General features: G+C 44.1%; 1 protein-coding gene across 1 annotated transcript in view; it reads right to left on the bottom strand.

Annotated features, from left to right (window-relative positions):
• Window positions 1-23,917, bottom strand: part of NDUFB11 (NADH:ubiquinone oxidoreductase subunit B11) — a 55,053-nt gene that overhangs the window by 7,332 nt on the left and 23,804 nt on the right. Inside the window, exon 2 of the mRNA XM_081177476.1 lies at window positions 7,409-7,539. Within this exon, the coding sequence (XP_081033602.1) occupies window positions 7,409-7,539 (131 nt within the window). The remainder of the gene's footprint in view (window positions 1-7,408; window positions 7,540-23,917) is intronic.

Raw genomic sequence — 23,917 nt, 5'->3', positions numbered from 1 at the left:
ATGAAATTAAGTGGTTCTAGCAGCAATGTCATAAAGGTGTATGAAAAAATGGCCGGTTAATAGGTGAGAATCTAAAGCTATAAAATATTAAGTTAAAGGACTAAGACAAACACAAAGAGGGAAAGGAATTGCTGAATTAACCAATTGAACTGGAATACAAAAAAGGGAGGTGAGAGGAGGTCAGGGAAGCAAGGAAATGAAATGTAAGATATGGAAGGATTAATTTGTTTTTAAGTGTTTTTTCTAACTTTTTTTCTATATTTTGTATGTTTTTTCTTCTTCTATATTTTCCCTTGTCTCTTTTATTTTTAACTATGTAATTTTTTGTTTCTGAAATTTTAATAAATATCATTCCAAAAAAAAAAAAAAAAAAGCAAGGGAAGAATTAAGCACCCCCCTCCGTCTGCCACGGGAGCCCATAGCCTCCCCCAGTTCCAGTGTTTCCAGTACCCAGAAAGCTCTGCATTCTCTAAATGCTGAATTCTGCACCCAGTTCTAATTTCTGCAGTGCTGCAGTACAAACCATGGAATACGTTCCCTGGTCACACCTCTACATTGCTCTCAGTGTACAGCTTTGCAGGCAACCCACCCTTGCCCTTTCAACTCCCAGTTCACCTGTCTGTTTGCCCAACAGGAGCCCTCCACCCCCATTCCTTAGTAATACAGGACAACTCAAGTCGACAATGTTTAGGAGAACTGGAAGCAGATGGGAAGGAGACAAACAAAGAGATGGGCTCTAGTCTTAGCTGTAAGAGGAATGTGTTGTCTCAGAAGATGAGGAGGAAGCTGCACATCAGGACTCCTGGGTTCCCATCTCAGCTCAAAAGCTGGGGGCAAAGCCTTGCTCATTAGCAATGCTCCTCTACAGGGTCTTTTGCAGAGCCAGAACGGATGGGAGCAGGAGCTGCGCAAGCCGCTTCTGATCAGAAGGTTCGATGTGCGTCAGCAGCAGAGAGAGCCAGGCTGTAACCTGCCCCTCCTTGCCAGCCAAAACAGCACGGCTCCCGGCTCTGGGCCTCGGCTCTATCTATATCCCAGAAGCTAAATATACACGCGCACACCTAGCTCCAGCTAGTGCACTGCCAAAATTACTTCTAGTGGCTCTTGAGCAGTGGTGAATTTCCACAACTCGCCCTCTAAATAGCCTGCCCTTTCTGGAAACAAACCCTTTCGCAAAGCCAGGGCCAGGCTGGGAGGGCTGCTGGGGAGCAGGGATGGAGAAGGGGAGAAGGGGTGGGGGTGGGTGCTCTTGCACAGGCCATGGCTAATGCCTTTAAAACCAGGGTGGGGGACCTGTGTCTGTCCCAGGCTGTTGGGCTCCAGTTCCCATCAGCCCCAGCCAGCGTGGCCTGATGGCTGGAGATAAAGGGAGATGGAGTCTGGAGGCACAGAGGGAGAGGAAAGCTTGTCGTGGATGTTGGACCACCCACCAGCTGCCATTCAGGCACAGCCTGGTGCTCTCACCAGATTTCCAAGGTGCTTCCCTCCCATTTTCTGCTCTCCCTGCCTCCCATGAGCATGGCTGCACATATCCCAAAAACCTCACTTTGACTCACAAGCAAGTATAACCCATTATTCATCCAGCATCCTGAGAAATGCAGCTTCCCTAGAAGAAAAACTATTTTTCTAGCCCTCATTATCACAGAGAAAACACCTGAAGTGTGCAGGAAATACCTCGCAAAGGATGAGAAAAAGCTTCAGCAGGGTGGAGGTGCATTTCTCTCACTGCTCAGCTCACCCAGCCCAGCCATCTACCTTCCTTACAAAACAAAAACAAAACTGAGCTGAAAAACTCAATCAGAAAGCAGAATATATTATGAAAAACTACTTGTAGACGTATCATTTTAAAATTATCATTTGAGGGTCTGTGTCTTCTAGATGTAGAATTTGATTTGCAGGTTGTTGTTCTTGGGAAGCACTTAATATGGGTTGGGGCAGATGTAACACTTTTGGTTAAGAGGCTCCAGGACTGTGGGCTTTCTCCCCTCCAGCCTGATTCAGATGTTACATCTACACCAGTTAGCCACAGTTAAACAGGAGCCCTCTAAGTCAAGGTGGTATACCTGTTTCATCTGTCCCACTCATTGTACCCTCAGAAGAAGCTAGTCTAGGCTGAAAGACAGCGACTGGCCACCCAGGGAGGCTGAATCGTAGTCTAGCACACTTACCACTACAACGGCTTCACTGGCTCCTGGTGGTGGATCATATTGATGCCAATGGAACACTTCGCTTTGGTTTAAAAGTGGGCTGGAGGGGTTCGCACCCAAGACGGGAGAGCGAGCACTGCTCCTGCAGCCTGCGCCATTCTTTTAACCACGGTTGTGAGAGCAAGAACATCCCATCTGTACCAGCCTACCTGCCAACATAGGAGGAAAGGGCAGAAGCGAGGGCAGGCCAGCTTACAAACACATAGTTCCAAGCAAGCCACGTCCCTTTGACTCCGGCTGGGGGCTGCAGTCCCTGCTGAGCAACCTTGCAAGAGCGATGGTGACAGGCAAAGGTAAGCTGAGCAAAGAATGGACACTTCATTGTTGCATGGTAGATGCTCAAGAACACATTGCAGCCAGGCAAAAACTGTTGGGAAAAAGCAGCAATGCAAAAGCCAGCTGCAGGTGGCTGGAATGCAAAACAGGATGTTGTTGTCTGGAACTGTACTGTTGGGAAAAAGGGGCAGTCTATTCTCTGTATTCTCAAAACAGGTTGAAGCAGAGTCTACGTCAGAGCCAAAGACACAACAGAGACCTGCTAGCCAAGGTAATGCAGAAGCACTCATTCCTTGGAAGCCAGACAACCAGAGAGGTACACTGGGGAAACCAGTGATGGGGAGTTCCAAGGGTGGAACTGAAACAACAGGGGACTGTTATATGTATAACAACTGTTTGTTTTCTTCTCTGGATCGTGTTTTGCCTATTGATGCTTTTGGGGGAGATTGTTGGGAAAAAGCAGCAATGCAAAAGCCAGCTGCAGGTGGCTGGAATGCAAAACAGGATGTTGTTGTCTGGAACTGTACTGTTGGGAAAAAGGGGCAGTCTATTCTCTGTACTGAGCACCGGATGTTAGCTCAGAGTGTCATCTGACCTGTACTGGAAGTTGTGACTCTTCTGTTGGAGTCTGGAGGGTGCAGTCACGTTTCTATGTACTGCTGAAATGACAGGAATAAAGACATGTAAATAGACTCCTGTCTGTCTCTTTACCCCTCCCTGGGGGAATGCAGGGAGAGGGAGGATGGTGTTTTCTTCTCACGTCTGAGGAGGATCGCCGATTTACGGCCTTGCCTGTATCCTGCCGGGAGACGCAGACGGCGAGGTCAACAAGTATCTCAGTCGGTTGCCCGGGGGAGGCCAGTTACCTCTGACTGCGAGCTGAGATACTGACAAAAACACCTGGGATTTTGGCAGAAATCCAGGGTCCCAGTGAAGGGTGTGGCCTGGGGAGCAGAGGTCCAGCCAGTTGAGATAGTGGCCCCCAGGACTGAGTTTCCCCACTCCTCCTCTGAAACACCCTCGTTCTTTTTCCTTTTCCTCTTCTCCTTCTTTCTATACCACTTTATATTAGCAATGCACCCCAACACTATTTTATAATATTTCCTAGTTCTCCTCTTACCATTTATCTAGTTGGTTTCTACTAAGAGCCCTTTGCAAGCCACAAAGCCCTTCTGTATCATTCAGAGGCATTAGCTGCCCTAAACTCCCCGGATAGGACATGATAAAAATAACCAAAAAAAGCCAAGAGCACTCATTAACTACTGACTCAGGTTGCCCCTCCTAAGGTCACTTGGTCCAGATTATTCTCACACACATACAAAAGCAGCGAGGACAATGTTGTTGTGGGAGGAGGGGGGCTCCATTCAGAATATGCAGCCAATTAGCAGGGATATTCCATCCTCCAATCACCACCCTAACTCCATCCCAACCAGATCTTCTGAACCCACAACAATTTTTCACCTTCCTAATTATTGAGGAAAATGGCTTCCAGTCCAGAAACTAGACAAGTCCAGGAGGGTATTTTAGTTGGCATGGGAAGGGAAGCGTCTAGTCCTCAATACACCTCCCTTCTCCTAAAAGGCCCATTTTCCTCTACTATCCAGGGTCCTAAGAGGGGGGAGGGAAAGAAGTTTGCTAGCTTCCCACCCTAAAATAATGACTACAGCATCTCTCTCGTAGCCTTTCCCCCTTTTGTTTCCTCTTGCAACATGTTCTTTCCTTGTAAAGCTGAGGGAAGGACCTCCACTCTCAGTAAAAGTGGCTTTCCTATTACAGCTGTTTCTGCAGGGAGAAGCACCCACTGTGGCTCCCACAGTCATGGCCAGGGTCAGAGAAGCCCCAGAGGAGCTGCTTCCACCTTGGGATGGTTGTGGTGGAAAGCCTGGCATGCAGAGGAGGGCAAGAGGAATTTCGCCCGTGCCAATCTGGGAAGCAGAAGGCCTATCCTACTTTGGGGTGCCTAAGTGTTGTGCAACAACATTTAATCAGTCAGATTTAGTGGCAAAGCTTTCTGTGTTCTCCCCCGTCCCCCAAGAATAACACCAAGAGGAAGTGGCAATGGACTGGATGAATCCACCGGTGTTCTGAGTGGTTAAGCCTGCACAAACTTGTTGAGGATCATGTACAAGGAAGGGGATTAGGTCCAGAAACCTCACAAATTCCTTCCCAGCTTTGCAGCCCTCCCAGCTAACAGTTGCTGCCTTCTTCATACTCAAGACCTAGGGAGATTGCTGCCAGGGCAAAGCTGCCTCAGTGCCAGAGGCAATTCTGCAAGGCAACATTTCATTGGAATAGACTCTCCAGAAGCCACTTCGGAGAGGGATCAAGAGGGCAGCTATGGGCACAGAGCATATAGGACCCTCAGGCAGTCAAATCCACCTACATCTCCCAAGGATCTTAGACCTCCCACAAGCAGCAGACTCCGGGCCATTGATTATTTCCCTCTAATTCCCTCCATCTCTTTCCTAAACCTTTCCCTCTGAGCTCCTCAAAGCAAGATCTCTGCCTCACCATAAAAAGGGTACAAAAATGAAGGGAGACTGCTCCAAAACACTGTTGCAAAGCAGACCGTTAGAGGTGAATGGAAGATTTATTGAATCACAAAAATGTCCAAAAGGCCGCACAGTCTTTCTTCAGGGAAATACCTTAAAATAAAATAAAGCTCTCATTTAATTATAGGAGGTTAGTCACATCTAGAGGTACAAATGTTCTAATACTCCATCTTGTACAGTTCTAACAAAATCCTGCCTCTTGAAGTAGGAAAATACACATGCACAACAAAATGACTTAAATATGCCCAAATGGTTAACTGCACAGTAACAGAAAGACTGAGAAAGCTCAAGAACAACCACACCAAGAGAAAAAAACCCTTTCCAGGGAGATCTGAAGGCAAGTCTCATTTAGATGGGTGACCGCTGAGTCAGGTGTGACCAAGAAAGCCCTGAGCTAATGTCTGGGTGCAGGGCTGCCTATTTGCTAGCAGGCGCAAGGCTGAAGGTTTCGCTGCTGGATTTATAAAACAACATGGAACTTGGTTATCTGCAGAAGCACCTTCACCCACATAGGTATGGCGCAGTTCATCTCTTCTGTAACATTTTAATGAAGATTCTGTTCATCTCCCCTGAGGTGTCCCCCCCCCCCAGGCTAAAGAGCCCCACATATGATGGAACTGTAGACGCTCTTGTTCAATAAATATTTGGTGCACCTCTAAGAGTTGGCTTTGCATCACCATTACATGTGTACACCCTGCGACGTATCCAAAACTTACTAAAAGAGGATTTACATTCTTCAGGATCTGAATGACAGAATATTGTTATATTTGTTCACCACTGACACTTCTCTCCCTGGGCTACTGGACTTCTAGCGTGAGGATTTCGCCTCTGGAAAGGAGGTGGAGAATGCACAATACAGGGCTAAGATAAACATCTGTGATCTGGTGCTGATATGTGTAAAAGAAAGGTTTAGAAGGAAACAAGACAAAAGGTTTCCTCTTCAGGTAAGCATGGCCCCTGGCCCCTCTTCTCTGACTAACTGCAAGTACTGAGATGGATTCTTATAGGCTTATTCCTTCCCAGCACAGAAAACACTTGTGTTATTGGGAAGGGAAATGATAGATATATTCCTTTTGGTTTGAAGATGTTACTTGCATTAATTTTGTACTAGCAAAATCCTTGATGTTTGTGTATTCTTAAAACATATCCTTGTAGATTGGGGATTAATGTGTGGGCAACAAAAGTGGATTTTTGTGAGCCCTTATGGTGGCTAAGGAATGTCTACCTTGAGCCTCAGAGGATACATACCCAACACCTATTACATAATGTTCTGGGGGCCTCATTCTCCTGACTACATTTGAACATATTTCATATGGGCATAAAGTTCGTCGGGATACTGATTTGGACTTCTAGAGGGCTTATATTAATTTATATGTTTAATTTAAGATTTGTGTACTGACAGTCATTGTATCAGCAATGTGAACTGATGGTGGTCTACTGTTATTATTAGCATTATTTGTGTAATATTATTATTCCCGTTTCTTTTTAAAATTGTCATTTATCTTCTTTTTTCTTTTTCCTTTCCTTGTCCAATTTGAAATAAAATAACAACAGCAACAACAAAAGGGAAATGTTTGGTCAAAACTGAGACCGAAGACCAGAAGGAGTCTGAAAACAGGGACAGAAGGGGTGGATCACTTCATGAGGAAGCAGGATGAGAGGAAGGGGTTGGGAGATCCAGGATGTGCTTCAGGAAATGAATGGACTTATGGGGAAGCTACAGGTCAGAAGCAGAGGAGTTGCTGTGCTAGTGATGATACTGGCTGCCCTGCCCCAAAACATCTGGACCGAAGAATCTCTGCAGGAATGGCCCAAGACATGTTGGTGCCTGAGGCAAACCTCCAAATGCACCCCACCCCCCACAACCACAGAAGCGGGGATAAAGTAGGTCTACACCAGAAACAAGGAGGCAAGTGGAGATGTACATCAGAAAAAGGGCGGGGAATCAAATCAACCTCGCTCAATGGCTGAAGTGAGAAACAAAGGCTGTTGCAGGGTGGGGCGATGCTCTGAATCATGCCACGTGGAAGCAGAGCCCAGAAGGCTCTGGAGGGCAGCCACCACGCTTTCCTCCCCAGGGGTGGGATGAGACCAGCAGTGCTTCTATTCGCGGAGAGACTGCATGGTGGAAGGCTGCTGAGGAGGCAGTCGATCAGGCCTCCAGGGAGCAACAGCAGCTGGCACTTCCACCGTGGCAGCAGCCTCAGCAATGCATTCCTTCGGTGTCAGATCTGCTGCCCTGGTGGATCCTGCTGCCTGAGGTGGTTGCCTCATCTTGCCTCATGAGTGGGCTGCCCTGAGTCTCTGTGTGAGGGATGAAAAGCCTGCAAGTCTCAGCACAGCTTGGAACAATGTTTCCCAAACGGACCTTACCCGTAGTCCGGCAGATAGCACACGAAGGTGGAGCCCAATACAATGGTAATGGATATGCCAAAAAAGAAGGCTACGCGCATGCTCCAGACGTCAACGACGGGATCTGGGTCAAAGCCGTGGTAATCTGGGTTCTGGAAGGGAAAGATGCAAACAGTCAGCCAGCAAGGGTGGAAAAAACAGGTCCTTGTTCTGAGCAAGCCAAGAAGCAGCTCCTATGGTCAGCTAACATACACAGGCCAGTAATTTCTCCTCCTTTTTTTGCTGCCCCATAAAAAGTCCTCTGGGCAACTTACAATAAACAAAAACTACAATTATTACTATTAATACTTGTTGTGTTTTACACAGACAGCTCTCAGAGTGGCTTACATAATAAAAACAGAAATAGCAAAAAACATTAAAACCAAATATAAACAGCAATAAAGAAAACCTGAAGCAATAAGCGTAATAATAATAATAATAATAATAATAATAATAATAATAATAATAATGACAGTTCTTATTTGTCTTTGGCACCAGTAATCATCTCCTGCCAAAGCCATGCAGCTTCCATCCTTAGGGAAAGGCTTCTTTGCACTGCATGCTATTTCTACTATATTCAACCCCAACTGCCTGTCTGCCTCCATCCCCACCACAGGTGATACACAGGTGCCCAAAACATCAACTTAAGAAGATGAAATTGCTGAGAGGCCAAAACTGGAAACCTTCAGACACACAGAAGGGCAAAAGTTTAAGGAGAAAAACATGGAAGTGTATGAACCAGTGGATGTGGGTAATCAATCAAGTCTGATACTGCAAAGGGTGCATAGGAAGATATATACTTCATTTTTTTTCTTCAAAATTTTTGTTGATTTTCCACAAAATTAAAAAAAAAACACACTAACAAATAAACAGACAAACATAAATCATAACCTTATTAGGAATAATCTTCTTAACATTGTTAAGTGACTTCCTCGTATCCCCTTAGTTGAATTTCAATGTATATCACTTTAACGGTTTTCCAAATCAAAGTTCTTAAAATCTTAACTTAATCACTTAACATTAGTCTTTCTTCCCAATTCAGCATTAAACATAATAATTCCTCACACTACTTAATTAAATCCTAGGCCTAGCTGGTAATTGTAAACTTTTCCCAATTAATTTAACTTGATGTATTTAGCTAAATAGTCATTGAATTTCTTCCTGATACTCCTCCACATTCTGGTCGCGGACTCTTCCGGTCAGGTTGGCTAGCTCCGAAAAGTCCATCATCTTCATCTGCCATTCTTCCACGGTTGGTATTTCTTGCGTTTTCCACTTCTTAGCTAGTAATATTCGAGCAGAAGTTGTGGCATACAAAAATAATTTAACATCTTTCTTGGGCAATTCCATACCTGTTATTCCAAGAAGAAAGGCCTTGGGTTTCTTTATAAATGGATATTTCAACATTTTTTTCCAATTCATTATAAATCTTTCCCCAGAAGTCTTTCACCTTGGGGTAGGTCCACCACATGTGATTAAAAGTTCCTTCTTTTTCTTTACATTTCCAAGATAGGTTATCACAGTTATGATAAATCTTTGCTAATTTAACAGGAGTCAAATACCATCTGTACATCATTTTCATTATATTCTCCTTTAACATTGTACATGCAATGAACTTAGCCCCTTTCTTCCACAATCTTTCCCAATCCTCAAACATTATGTTATGTCCTACATCTCTTGCCCAATCTATCATTACTGATGTAACTTGTTCATCCTTTGTATGCCATTCCAACAGTAACTTATACATTTTAGACAGATTTTTAACTTTCAAATCCAACAACTCTGTCTCCAACTTGCATTTTTCAGAAGCAAAACCGTTTTTTGTCTTCCTTCCTCATCTTTAAAAGCCAATTTTGGATTTCATTCTTCCTTGATATAGAAAACCACTCCTCTTTTTTTTACTTTGTCAGAAGAAATAAATTCTTGTCCCAATCTTTTGTTTATTAGCATTTTTCTATGTAGTCTTATAATGTGGGTTTCCTGTAAACAAATTATGTCCATATTCTGTTTTTCCAAAACATGATAAACTTGCCTCCTTTTTTGAGGAGAGTTCAAACCATTTACATTCCATGAACAAATTCTCAACGCCATAATGCCAAATTAAGAGGATGCTGCCTCAGCTCCTGACAACTGCGGGCTCTGTAATCCAGGTTCCACCGAGTGCTTTTGTAGAAATCTGTCCTTATCTCCAACGGTCTTTATCTTTTGCTTTCCTCCTTCAAATTTGAAGGATAGGCCCTCTGGGGATTCCAACCTGAAAAAAATGTTCTTCCTCCTCAAGATGTTTGTCAAATCCGTATATTGGGAACTCAGGTTCAAAAATTGGCATGGGATCTCTTTAAAGAGCACCACAGATTTGTCCTGGATTTTTAGGCCTTCTTTATAGTGGTGACCCAAAATAATATCTCTTTGCTCCTTGGTCTTAAAAACAACTATACAGTCATAAGTTATTTTAGTGTTCTTTTTGGGACTGAATCTATAAGCTTTCTCTATCCAAGCTTCCGCTACCTCTTTTTTCAGGTCCCAACACTCCACAAAAAAGCATATCAAAGACTCCTTGAGTTTTTCTTTTCCAGAAAAGGGACCCCCCCCCGCTCAATCTCAAATGCGATTATTTTTCCTTCAACTGGGGAAACGCAATTGCATGAGCATTTTCATATTGCAACCATTCCAAATCTTGCACTCTAACAGTCTCCAACTGTGCTAACCTTGTATCATGTGTGGTTCTCTCATCTTTCACTTCCTTTAAGTCAGTGCTTAAAAGTTCAATCCTTTTATCCAATTTTTCAATGCTTGCTGTACTGCGATTTAAACCTTCTCTAATGTCACTCAATATTGACATCACCGACTCCTCAAATTGCTGGGCTTTAGAGCCACGTCTTACTTTTTCTGAACTCATAATAGCTTAGGAATGTCAAGGTCAGTCCCACAGTCTGGCGCAGCAGAGGAGAAAAACAGTTTCTCTCCACCAGTCCCACTGCAGCCGGCCCAGAGGCAGCGTCCCTGTTCTTTCAAACAAACTGAATACCAAAAACCAGGATGGCAAAGAGAAAATTCTCCAAAACTCCCCTTCAATCTGAGGGAGGAGGACACTTTTTAGTCAATTTAAGATGTAGCCAGGCAGCACAGGAAAGTTTGTAACAAAGTCAGTGGAAACAGAGATTGAATGTTTCCTCTTCCATTGTGACGTCACAATGGAGACAAGTCTTCCCTCCCAGGTGGTCCGCTGCAGAATGGGGAAGGCTCTCTCGTATTCACTGTCTTCCTAAAATAATTTCCTAGACACAAACACCCCCTCTTCCCTCGAGGAGGGGGAGCAAGATTGCTTGCAAAGTTTCAAAAGTTTTTCGCTTCTTAAAGGCTTCGGTCTTTGTATGCCGATTCTCACCTACTCCAACAAAAGGGGACCGACCTCCATTTTTAAGCCTGGTAGATGAAGGGAACGCAGTGGATGTAGCCTACCTTGATTTCAGCAAGGCATTTGACAAGGTGCCCCATGATATTCTTGTAAAGAAGCTGGTAAAATGCGGTCTTGACTATGCTACCACTCAGTGGATTTGTAACTGGCTGACTGACCGAACCCAAAGGGTGCTCATCAATGGTTCCTCTTCATCCTGGAGAAGAGTGACTAGTGGGGTGCCACAGGGTTCTGTCTTGGGCCCGGTCTTATTCAACATCTTTATCAACGACTTGGATGATGGACTCAAGGGCATCCTGATCAAATCTGCAGATGACACCAAACTGGGAGGGGTGGCTAACACCCCAGAGGACAGGATCACACTTCAAAACGACCTTGACAGATTAGAGAACTGGGCAAAAACAAACAAGATGAATTTTAACAGGGAGAAATGTAAAGTATTGCACTTGGGCAAAAAAAATGAGAGGCACAAATACAAGATGGGTGACACCTGGCTTGAGAGCAGTACATGTGAAAAGGATCTAGGAGTCTTGGTTGACCACAAACTTGACATGAGCCAACAGTGTGATGCGGCAGCTAAAAAAGCCAATGCAATTCTGGGCTGCATCAATAGGAGTATAGCATCTAGATCAAGGGAAGTAATAGTGCCATTGTATTCTGCTCTGGTCAGACCACACCTGGAGTACTGTGTCCAGTTCTGGGCACCACAGTTCAAGAAGGACACTGACAAACTGGAACGTGTCCAGAGGAGGGCAACCAAAATGGTCAAAGGCCTGGAAACGATGCCTTATGAGGAAGGGCTAAGGGAGCTGGGCATGTTTAGCCTGGAGAAGAGGAGGTTAAGGGGTGATATGATAGCCATGTTCAAATATATAAAAGGATGTCACATAGAGGAGGGAGAAAGGTTGTTTTCTGCTGCTCCAGAGAAGCGGACACGGAGCAATGGATCCAAACTACAAGAAAGAAGATTCCACCTTAACATTAGGAAGAACTTCCTGACAGTAAGAGCTGTTCGACAGTGGAATTTGCTGCCAAGGAGTGTGGTGGAGTCTCCTACTTTGGAGGTCTTTAAGCAGAGGCTTGACAACCATATGTCAGGAGTGCTCTGATGGTGTTTCCTGCTTGGCAGGGGGTTGGACTCGATGGCCCTTGTGGTCTCTTCCAACTCTATGATTCTATGATTCTATGATTTTCTTCCAAATTTTTCCCAAATTAATTTTGTAGTTACTTACAGTTCCGAATTTTTAAATCTTTCTTCGTGAAGGAATTGGCCACTCACGATCGCCAGTCTCGGAGCTTCGCTGCTTTGAGCTTACCGGGGAGCAGGGGAGTCGCTGGAAGGCACCCGCCGGAACATCAGGTCCTCAGAACGCCCAATCTGAGGTTTTTAATGGGGAACCACGACACTCTCGTGGTCTCCCCAACTTCAAAGCGCTGGGGCTCTTTCAGCCGAAAGAGCTCCTGACTGCCATTACTGGGCGACCAACCGGAAGTCTGCACTTCAAGGATAATCATAAAGGTAAAGGGACCCCTGACCATAGGTCCAGTCGTGGCAGACTCTGGGGTTGCGGCGCTCATCTTGCTTTACTGGCCGAGGGAGCCGGCGTACAGCTTCCGGGTCATGTGGCCAGCATGACTAAGCTGCTTCTGGTGAACCAGAGCAGCTCATGGAAACGCTGTTTACCTTCCCGCCAGAGCAGTACCTATTTATCTACTTGCACTTTGACGTACTTTCGAACTGCTAGGTTGGCAGGAGCAGGGACCGAGCAATGGGAGCTCACCCTGTCGTGGGGATTTGAACCGCCGACCTTCTAATCGGCAAGCCCTAGGCTCTGTGGTTTAACCCACAGTGCCGCCCGCATCCCTAGGATAATCATAATCATAATCCTAATCATTTTATTATTTATACCCTACCCATCTTGCTGGGCTTCCCCAGCCACTCTGGGTGGCTTCCAGAAAATTAAAACACAATACAACATCAAACATTAAAAACTTCCCTGAGCAGGTCTGCCTTCAGATGTCTTCTAAAAGTTGTGTAATTATTTCCTTGATATCTGATGGGAGGGCGTTCCACAGGGTGGGCGCCATGACTGAGAAGGCCCTCTGGCTGGTTGCCTGTAACTTTGCTTCTTGCAGTGAGGGAATCACCAGAAGGCCCTCGGAGGAGGACCTCAGTCCTGGCTGAGCGATGGGGGAGGAGACGCTCCTTCAGGTATACGGGGCCAACACTGTTTAGGGCTTTAAAGGTCATCACCAACACTCTGAATTGTGCTCGGAAACATACTGGGAGCCAATGTAGGTCCTTCAGGACTGGTGTTATATGGTCTCGGCAGCCACTTCCAGTCCCCAGTCTAGCTGCTGCATTTTGGATTAATTGTAGTTTCCGGGTCACCTTCAAAGGTAGCCCCACGTAGAGCGCATTGCAGTAGTCCAAGTGGGAGATAACCAGAGCATGCACCACTCTGGTGAGACAGTCTGCAGGCAGGTAGGGTCTCAGCCGGTGTTCCAGATGGAGCTGGTAGACAGCTGCCCTGGACACAGAATTGACCTGCACCTCCATGGACAGCTGTGAGTCCAAAATGACTCCCAGGCTGCGCACCTGGTCCTTCAGGGGCAAAGTTACCCCATTCAGGGCCGGGGAGTCCTTCACACCAGCCTTCCCCCTGTCCCCCCAAAACAGTACTTCTGTCTTGTCAGGATTCAACCTCAATCCATTAGCCACCATCCATCCTCCAACCGCCTGCAGACACTCATACAGGACATTCACCGCCTTCACTGGTTCTGCTTTAAAAGAGAGGTAGAGCTGGGTATCATCTGCATACTGATGAACACCCAGCCCAAACCCCCTGATGATCTTTCCTAGAGAGCCAGTGTGGTGTAGTGGTTAAGAGCAGTGGACTCATAATCTGGTGAACCGGGTTTGCTTCCCTGCTCCTCCACATGCAGCTGCTGGGTGACCTTGGGCTAGTCACACTTCTCTGAAGTCTCTCAGCCCCACTCACCTCACAGAGTGTTTGTTGTGGGGGAGGAAGGGATAGGAGAATGTTAGCCGCTATGAGACTCCTTAGGATAGTGAGAAAGTGGGATATCAAATCCAAACTCCTTCTTTTTCCCAGAGGCTTCATATAGATGTTAAAAGCATGAGGGAGAGAACGGAACCCTGAGGCACACCACAAGTGAGAGCCCAGGGGTCTGAACACTCATTCCCCAACACCACTTTCTGAACATGGTCTAAAAGAAAGGAGTGGAACCACTATATAACAGTGTCCCCAGCTCCCAACCCAACTAGACAGTCCAGAAGGATACCATGGTCAATGATATCAAAGGCTGCTGAGAGATCCAGCAGAACTAGGAAACGGCTTTCGCCTTTGTCCCTAGCCTGCCGCTGGAGATCAGTGACCAGTGCAACCAAGGCAGTTTCAGTCCCAAGTTGAGGCCTGAATCCTGACTGGAAGGGATCCAAATGGTCTGCATCCTCCAGGTGTGCCTGGAGTTGTTCAGCATCCACTCGCTCAATCACCTTGCCCAGGAATGGAAGATTTGAGACTGGGCGATAGTTGGCCATATTGGCTGAGCCCAAATATGGTTTTTTAAGAAGCGGTTTAATAACCGCTTCTTTAAGCAGGTCTGGGAAGACTCCCTCAAGGAGGGAGGCTTTTATCACCCTACAGAGCCCATCGCCCAGACCTTCCCTGCTTGCTTTTATGAGCCAGAATGGGCAAGGATCAAGGAGACAGGTGGTTGGTATCACTCATCCAAGCAGCCTGTCCATATCCTTAGAGGTAACAGATCAGCATTAATCCCATGCAACTTGACTAGACAGGGCTCTAGCAATCTCCCGCCCCGGCCCTGGTCCCATGGTGGAGTCTACCTCTTTCCGAATATGAGCAACTTTATCTGCAAAAAAACTTTACGGTTATGTGGGTCTCCCTTGTTGATTCCAGTATCCTTCTGGTCAAGACCAGACCCGGAGGCAGGGATAGTCTTCAAACAATGACCAAACCTGCCTCCTCGGTAATGACGTGGTCTGGTCTTAGATTAACTCCTCCTCCTGTCCGTGATCACTGAGATCAGGTGTCCCAGTGCATCCCCCTCTGTGGAACTTGTCCTGGCCATTATGTTGGCTGGGGCCCACTCCCGGGCAGCCCTGACCCTCTCCCCAGAGCGGCCGATGTACTTGCAAATTATTATTATGTATTAAATTTAAATTTATTAAATTTAAATCTGAGCTCTCATTTCAAAAACATGTAGGTAGCACTCCCTATTAACAAATAGGAGTCCAAAAGGTGCAAGTTTTGAAGGAATGAAACACCCCCCATCCTGCCCCCCCCCGAAGTCTGACATTTTGGGTGAAATTTAAATATGTGCAATAATTACTTCTTTATCAAACCTAAACTATTTTATATTTGGCATGCTTATGAAATTTACAGAGCAATCTTAAGCATGTTTACTCAGGAGAAAAGCTATGATGTTTAGTATGATTACACCCCTAGAATTTCAGCCTGATGGGTTATATTCAATCCTGCTGTTCCACTAGCACAGCAGACTTCTGCTTGCATAATGGAACTTGCCCCTCTTCTCCCTTGTAGCCCCCCATGCACCCGTAATATATGCTCAAGAGGGGTGGGGGGTCCTCTGGAGAAGATTTTGAGGACATGTGGGGAGAGCAGAGCAGAATAAGTCTTTCTCTGTGACTGGAACTTCATGCATGCAATGTTGCATACAACTCCAAAGGTATTAATTAAGGAGATAGTACAAGAATACTTGGCTAGTTTAGATGTATTCAAGTCTCCAGGGCCAGATGAACTGCATCCAAGAGTATTAAAAGAACTGGCAGATGTGATCTCAGAACCACTGGCAGTCATCTTTGAGAATTCCTGGAGAACAGGCGAAGACCCGGCAGACTGGAGGAGGGCAAATGTTGTCCCTATTTTCAAAAAGGGGAAAAGAGAGGACCCAAATAATTATCGCCCAGTCAGTCTGACATCAATACCAGGGAAGATTCTGGAGCAGATCATTAAGCAAACAGTCTGTGAGCACCTAGAAAGGAATGCTGTGATCACCAATAGTCAGCATGGATTTCTGAAAAATAAGTCATGTCAGACTAACCTGATCTCATTTTTTGACAGAATTACAAGCCTGGTAGATGAAGGGAACACAGTGGATGTAGCCTACCTTGATTTCAGCAAGGCATTGAACAAGGTGCCCCATGATATTCTTGTAAAGAAGCTGGTAAAATGCGGTCTTGACTATGCTACCACTCAGTGGATTTGTAACTGGCTGACTGACCGAACCCAAAGGATGCTCATCAATGGTTCCTCTTCATCCTGGAGACTAGTGGGGTGACTAGTGGGGTGCCACAGGGTTCTGTCTTGGGCCTAGTCTTATTCAACATCTTTATCAACGACTTGGATGATGGACTCAAGGGCATCCTGATCAAATCTGCAGATGACACCAAACTGGGAGGGGTGGCTAACACCCCAGAGGACAGGATCACACTTCAAAACGACCTTGACAGATTAGAGAACTGGGCCAAAACAAACAAGATGAATTTTAACAGGGAGAAATGTAAAGTATTGCACTTGGGCAAAAAAAATGAGAGGCACAAATACAAGATGGGTGACACCTGGCTTGAGAGCAGTACATGTGAAAAGGATCTAGGAGTCTTGGTTGACCACAAACTTGACATGAGCCAACAGTGTGATGCGGCAGCTAAAAAAGCCAATGCAATTCTGGGCTGCATCAATAGGAGTATAGCATCTAGATCAAGGGAAGTAATAGTGCCATTGTATTCTGCTCTGGTCAGACCTCACCTGGAGTACTGTGTCCAGTTCTGGGCACCACAGTTCAAGAAGGACACTGACAAACTGGAACGTGTCCAGAGGAGGGCAACCAAAATGGTCAAAGGCCTGGAAACGATGCCTTATGAGGAAGGGCTAAGGGAGCTGGGCATGTTTAGCCTGGAGAAGAGGAGGTTAAGGGGTGATATGATAGCCATGTTCAAATATATAAAAGGATGTCACATAGAGGAGGGAGAAAGGTTGTTTTCTGCTGCTCCAGAGAAGCGGACACGGAGCAATGGATCCAAACTACAAGAAAGAAGATTCCACCTAAACATTAGGAAGAACTTCCTGACAGTAAGAGCTGTTTGACAGTGGAATTTGCTGCCAAGGAGTGTGGTGGAGTCTCCTTCTTTGGAGGTCTTTAAGCAGAGGCTTGACAACCATATGTCAGGAGTGCTCTGATGGTGTTTCCTGCTTGGCAGGGGGTTGGACTCGATGGCCCTTGTGGTCTCTTCCAACTCTATGATTCTATGATTCTTTGTCTACTCAGAAGCAAGCCTCTCTGAGTTCAATGGGGCTTACTCCCAGGCAAATATAGCACTCTACATATAGGAGTGTAGCTTTAGTTTTGTACAAGCGAAAGGACAGCAGAAGAGGTTACTTGCTTCTAGTATCTCCAAATTAAATCAAAGTTCTTCAAAAGAAGACAAGCAGCAATTTGCAAGAAAGCAAAAGCCCCCGCTTGCTCCTTCCATGGGGATGACAGCAACCTAGGTGCAGAAATGCAATTTGATGCAAGTGTTGTAATATTCCTAGAGTTTAAACAAGAATTAGCATTCCCTAATCACATAGATTTACTTGCATAAAAATCTTTATACCCCTTATTCATTCCAAAAGGGAAAATTATTTCACAGACTCTTTTTTCCAGTGTTCTCTAAAATTTCCAATTTTTCATTGGAGAAATGAATGCAACTTTGTTTTTTTTTTTTAAATTTTTTATTGCATTTCTTTCCATAGGTTAACAGATTTGTTTACACAGCAACATGCAAGAAACATTTTTTTTCATATATATAAAGAAAAGTAAAGAAAAAGAAGAAAAAGTTAAGATACTTTCATAACGTCCTTCGACGGCTCATTTTTGGACCTCCTCGCATCCTCTCAACATTGCATTCATTATTCTAGCCAGTTCAGCAATTTGTTATCTTGTTTCCCATCTTATTATACCTTTAAATTTATTATGTTACCAATTTCGAAAATTTGTAATTTAGTTTTAACACTCTTAATAAACATAATATTTTGTTTCTAATTTGTCTCATTTTTTTTTGCATTAATACTTGCTTTATCATTTACTTAAAATAAATTGCAGAAGCATAACGTTTCTTAATCGTGCGCAATCTTAACATTCAAACAACTTATAATGTTTTTGCAAATAGTCCTTAAATTTTTTCCAGTCCTCCTCCATTGTTTCTTCGCTCAGATCTCGAATTCTGCCAGTCATTTCTGCCAACTCCATGTAGTCCATCAGCTGCGTCTGCCAGTCCTCCAGTGTGGGTAAATCTGGTGTCTTCCAGAACTTTGCGATAAGAATCCTAGCTGCTGTGGTTGCATACATAAACAAGGTTCTGTCCTTCTTTGGCACCTTCCGGTCCACCATGCCCAGGAGAAAGGCCTCTGGTTTCTTAGAAAAGGTATATCTGAATACCTTTTTCAGCTCATTATGTATCATTTCCCAAAAGGCCTTTACTTTCGGGCAGGTCCACCAGAGGTGAAAGAATGTCCCTTCTGCCTCCTTACATTTCCAACACTTATTATCAGAAAGATGATATATTTTAGCCAGCTTGACTGGGGTCATGTACCACCGGTATACCATTTTCATAATGTTCTCTTTCAAGGCACTACATGCCGTGAATTTCATACCGGTGTTCCATAACCTTTCCCAGTCCTCAGACATAATGTTGTGTCCTACATCCTGTGCCCATTTTATCATAGCAGATTTAACTGTCTCATCCTGTGTGTTCCATTTAAGCAGCAAGTCATACATCCTCGAAAGTACTTTGGTCTTTGGTTCTAGTAACTCCGTCTCCAGTTTCGATTTCTCCAACTGGAAACCCACTTTTTTATCCATTTTAAATACCTCTTGAATTTGAGCATAATGTAACCAATCTCGCACCTTGTTTTTTAGTTTGTCCTGGCTTTGGAGCTTCCAATTATCTCCAACTCTTTCAATCAATTCCCAATATTTTGGCCAGTAGGCCTCCATATTGGGCCTTTTTTTAGAAATCTTGGCTTCCACTGGTGATAACCACCTCGGGGTCTTGCTTTCTAATAAGTCCTTATACTTCATCCAGACGGCAAAAATTGATTTTCTGACAAAATGGTTTTTAAACAGTTTATGAACCTTCGCCTTGTCATACCACAAGTATGCATGCCAACCATAGACATTGTCAAACCCTTCCAGATCTAGGACATCAGTGTTTTCCAACAGAAACCAATCCTTCAACCAGCAGAAGGCTGCAGCCTCATAGTACAACCTTAAATCCGGCAGGGCAAACCCCCCTCTTTCTTTTGAGTCAGTTAATATTTTGAATTTAATTCGGGGCTTTTTGCCCTGCCAGACAAACTTAGAAATATCCTTCTGCCATTTTCCAAAACATTCCATTCTGTCCACGACCTGGAGGGTTTGAAATAAAAATAACATTTTTGGCAAAACACACATCTTTATAGCTGCGATTCGGCCTGACAAGGTAAGTTTCAATCTTGACCAAATATCCAAGTCTTTTTTAATCTCCGACCAACATTTTTCATAATTATCTTTGAATAGATTTAAGTTTTTGGTGGACAAAGATACCCCCAGGTATTTCACTTTTTTAACCACACTTAGCTCTGTCTCTTTCTGGTACCCCTCTATCTCTGTAGGCGTCAAATTTTTGGCCAAAACCTTAGTTTTTTGTTTGTTTAACTTGAATCCCGCCACCCGACCAAACTCCAAAATAAGTTCAAGAACTCTTTTTGTGCTAGATTCTGGCTCCTGTACTGTAATGACTAGGTCATCTGCAAAAGCTTTCAGTTTGTATTGTTTCGCTCCGACCACTATACCCTGCACCAACTGGTCCTCCCTGATCATATTCAGCAATACCTCCAGAACAGAAATAAACAACAGAGGGGATAAAGGGCACCCCTGTCGTGTCCCTTTTTCAATTTGGAGTTCCTCAGATACCACATTGTTCACTATCAGTTTGGCTTTTTGTTCTGAATAGATTGCTTCTAATCCATTTTCAAACCCCCGTCCCACTCCCATCCCTTTCAAGTTTTTCTTCATAAACATCCAAGAAATGTTGTCAAATGCTTTCTCCGCATCAATAAAGATTAAAGCAGCCCTTGTGTTTCTAATTCGCAACAACTCCAATATATCAATAATGTTCCTGGTGTTGTCAGACATATGTCTACCAGGGAGAAAGCCTGCTTGGTCCTTGTGAATTACTTCATTTAGTACATTTTTAAGTCTATTTGCTAAAATGTCTGCAAATATTTTGTAATCCACATTCAGGAGTGAGATGGGACGGTAGTTCTTAAGCTGAGTCTTTTCCCTTTCTGACTTGGGAATCAATGTGATGAATGCTTCTTTCCACGTTTCCGGTGCCCTTCTCCCCTCCATGATCTGGTTACAAACCTCCAACAACGGTTGTATCAAAAAGTCCTTCAAAGTCTTATAATATTTGGAGGTAAGTCCATCCGGGCCTGGAGATTTGCCCAGCTGCATGTTCTGGATGGCACCTTCAATTTCCTGTTGAGTTATTTTGCTGTTAAGAGTTGATCTTTTATCTTGGCTTATTTTAGGTAGTCCATTTATCCTCAAAAATTGATCTATTTCCAGTTCTTTCTGAGGCCCCTGTGCGTAAAGCTCTTTGAAGTATCTGTGGAAGCACTTTCTTATTTCTTCTGGTTTCTGAACTATTTTTCCTTGAATCTCCAAATTTGTAACCGTATTTAACTTTTGTCTTTTTTTCAACTGCCAAGCTAGCAACTTTCCACATTTATTTGCTGATTCAAACGATCTCTGCTTCATTTGTTTAATTTTCCACTCAATCTCTTGATTGATCAGTTTCGAATATTGTGCTTGATGGAATTTGATCTCTCTTAGCACCTCTTTTGACTTCGGTTTGGTTCTCAACTTTTTCTCTCCTTCACTTATTTTCTCTAAAATTTTTTCCTTTTTTCCATTCCAAAATTTTCTCTTTATTGTATTCTGTTGTATCAGAAACCCTCTCATTACAGCTTTACTTGCATCCCAGATTGTTCTTTTCTCCACCGTGGTGTTCAAATTTATTTCAAAATAGTCCTTTAGCGTTTTTTGGGCCTTCTTGACAATCTCTTGATCTCTTAACAAGGTGTCATTCATTCTCCATCTGAAGGATCCAGTTGGGAAAAGTCTCAATTCCATTTTTAAGGCATTATGGTCGGAGCAGGTTTTTGGGCAGATTTCCACTTTTCTTGTTTTCGGGGCCAGCCCTCTAGATATCCAAATTTGGTCAATTCGTGTCCATGACAAATGGGCCTCAGAGAAGAAGGTTCCTTCTTTACCCAAGGGGTTCCTTGTCCTCCAAATGTCAATCAAGTCCATATTGTCTGTCATTTCAAAAAAGGTTTTAGGAAGTCTGCCGTCTGTTGTTAAATTTTGATTTTGGGATTTGTCCATATTTGTGGACACCACCCCATTCATGTCTCCCATCACAATAATGTTAGAATAGTCCAAATAGTCCATCATTGTCTCATGCAGCTTCTTATAGAATTCTGATTTTCCATCATTTGGCGCATAAACTCCTAATATCAAAATCTTTTCCCCTTGTGTTTGGATTTCAATTGCGAGAATTCTTCCATGATCATCTTTGAATAGAAATTTTGGTGACAGGTTCTCCTTTGCATAAATTACAACGCCTCTTTTTTTAACTTTGTCTGATGAGATAAATTCTTGGCCAAGTCTTTTATTGATTAATACTTTCCTATGGAGCCTAGTCACATGTGTTTCTTGAAGGCATATTACATCCAATTGTTCTTTTTTTAGGATATGAAATATCCTCCTTCTTTTTTCCGGAGAATTCCCGCCATTTATGTTCCAACTAAGTAGCTGCAGAGACATCTTGTTCTAATTAAGATGTTCTTAGGATGAGGTGTCTTCCTTTTGCTCAGGTCCCGAGGGTGCAGGCGTTGGCCCGCTTCCAGGCAATATTGGTGCTGGTAAAACTGGAAGCCAATCCACTCCTTTTTGGAGATCTTCTCCGTGGTCGTGAAGGAACTTTTGGTTATCTTCAGGTGTTCTAATTTTAACCTTCCTTTCTTTGTAGGTGAAGGATAATCCTTGTGGAAACTCCCACCTATAGGGAATTGCGTTGTGTCTCAACAATTTTGCTAGTTCTGTATAGGTGGCTCTGAGGTCCAGCAACTGTCTCGGAATATCTCTATAAATTTCCACCCTTTTGTCTTGTATTTCAATTGCTTTTTTGAAGTGAAGACCTAGGATCTTGTCTCTCTCTTCCTTTGATCTTAAAATTATCAAACAGTCTCTGGATCTGTCTTTCCTTACCAATCTTCCCAATCTATATGCCGAGACAATCCTGAAATCTGTATCTTCCTTTAAACCCCAGAACTTCGAGAATTCCTGTGTCAAGTATCCAATCAAGTCTCCTTGTTCAAGTTCCGGGATGCCTCTCAATTTGATGTTATTCTCGCGATTTTTCAATTCCACCATTGACAGATAAACTTGTTGTTCACCCACCTGTTTGTGCAGGGGCTTAACTTCTCCCTTTATTTCTTCAACTTCTTTTTGTAAAGCTCCCACTTTCTGGATTGCTTCTCCAGCTAATTCCCGATTTTCCGCTGTTGCTCCTTGCAAGTTCTCTATGGCTTGCGTGTGCTGGGAAACTTGATCAGTCAATTTTTGAATCGAGGAAGTCGCTTTATCTATCTTCAGAGACTGGTCGTCCACCTTCTGGTTTAAACTTGATAATTGCTCCAATATTTGTTTTAATAGTGTATCTGACCCACCTGCTGCCATATCTTCCTCAGTGGCCTTCTCAGTTATTTCCCCTTGTTCCCTTTGGGTCACCAGTACAGCTGGAACCGACGATCGGCGTCCTTGGGTCAGTGTTGTTTGTACAAATTGTGCTGGTTTTCTTTCCTTTTCTTTTTCCTTGGCCTCTTTAGATTCCTTAGCTTTAGATGCTCTTGTTCTCCCTGCACCACTCATTACACATCTGTCAGTGTTCAAGGTCAGGTTGTCTATTGTTCCATGGGAGAGACAAATTCAGTTATAAACAACCAGTGAAGTGGAATTCAAAACAAAAGTCAGTTCCCAGGATTTTGTAATCCGAAAGCCCTGTAGGGGGAGTGCCACCAGGTTTCAAAGACAAAGAAGGAAGTAATCCGCCATTAAAGTTCCAAATTATTTCAACTCAGTAAATTCAATGATCCAACAGTCCCTTCAAAGACTCAGAATTCCCCAAAGCACCTTTTAAAGTTCAGCAAAATTTCACAGGAGGTGCTTGCAACAATATCACGTCCAGTCTTTTCTGCTCAAATGTATCAGTTACGCTTACAAAGTTTTTACAACTGTTTCCGCAGTTTGACACAGTCTCCCTCTCCGGCAGCCCGACGATCTGGCTTTTTTTAAAAATACGACCCAAAGAAAAGGGAGGTAGGAGAGAAGTCTCCTTCTTTTAATCAATGTCCCTTTCCACCTTCAATTCAGCAGGAAAAAGAGCAGGTTTAATAGCACGAAAAAGTTAAAGCTTCCCACAGTCCCGTTTCAAGCGCTTTCCGCTTTTTAAAGCTTTGCTTTGATCTTGTCAGCAATGTCGGAAGACGGACTTCCCTTTTCTCGTCTCCCGTTTTCAGCCAAATTTAACAGATTCTTTGCCAATTTTAAACCCTTTACTCACGGGTATGTTGCTTGCAGTTTGATGTTGGTTTTAGGAAGAAGGATCAGCGCTCATCTGCAACGGCCGCGCGGCTTCACTTCCACGGAAAGAGCGATGAACTCACAGCACCGCTACCCCTCCTTCACTCCGGGTCTCCTTACGGGGTCCCTTCTGTGTTTTCGGAGCAGCTTCTGGTGCCCGCCGAGTCCCACGGCCACGGGCTCACTCTACCCGTGGTTTATCTTGATGGGTCGTCGCTTTGCCGCAGCGAACGACCCTTTTCCGCGGAGCCCCTCTTCAGAGCTCGAAGAGGACCGCCATTACAGTTTCGCGCCGCCCCCGGAAGTCCTCGAAATGAATGCAACTTTGGGTGGAG

This window comes from Podarcis bocagei (genome assembly GCF_964188305.1).
Source record: "Podarcis bocagei genome assembly, chromosome: 17".
Classification (NCBI taxonomy): domain Eukaryota; kingdom Metazoa; phylum Chordata; class Lepidosauria; order Squamata; family Lacertidae; genus Podarcis; species Podarcis bocagei.
The sequence above is the reverse complement of the archived record's forward strand: the minus strand, read 5'-3'. Positions and strand labels throughout refer to the sequence as shown.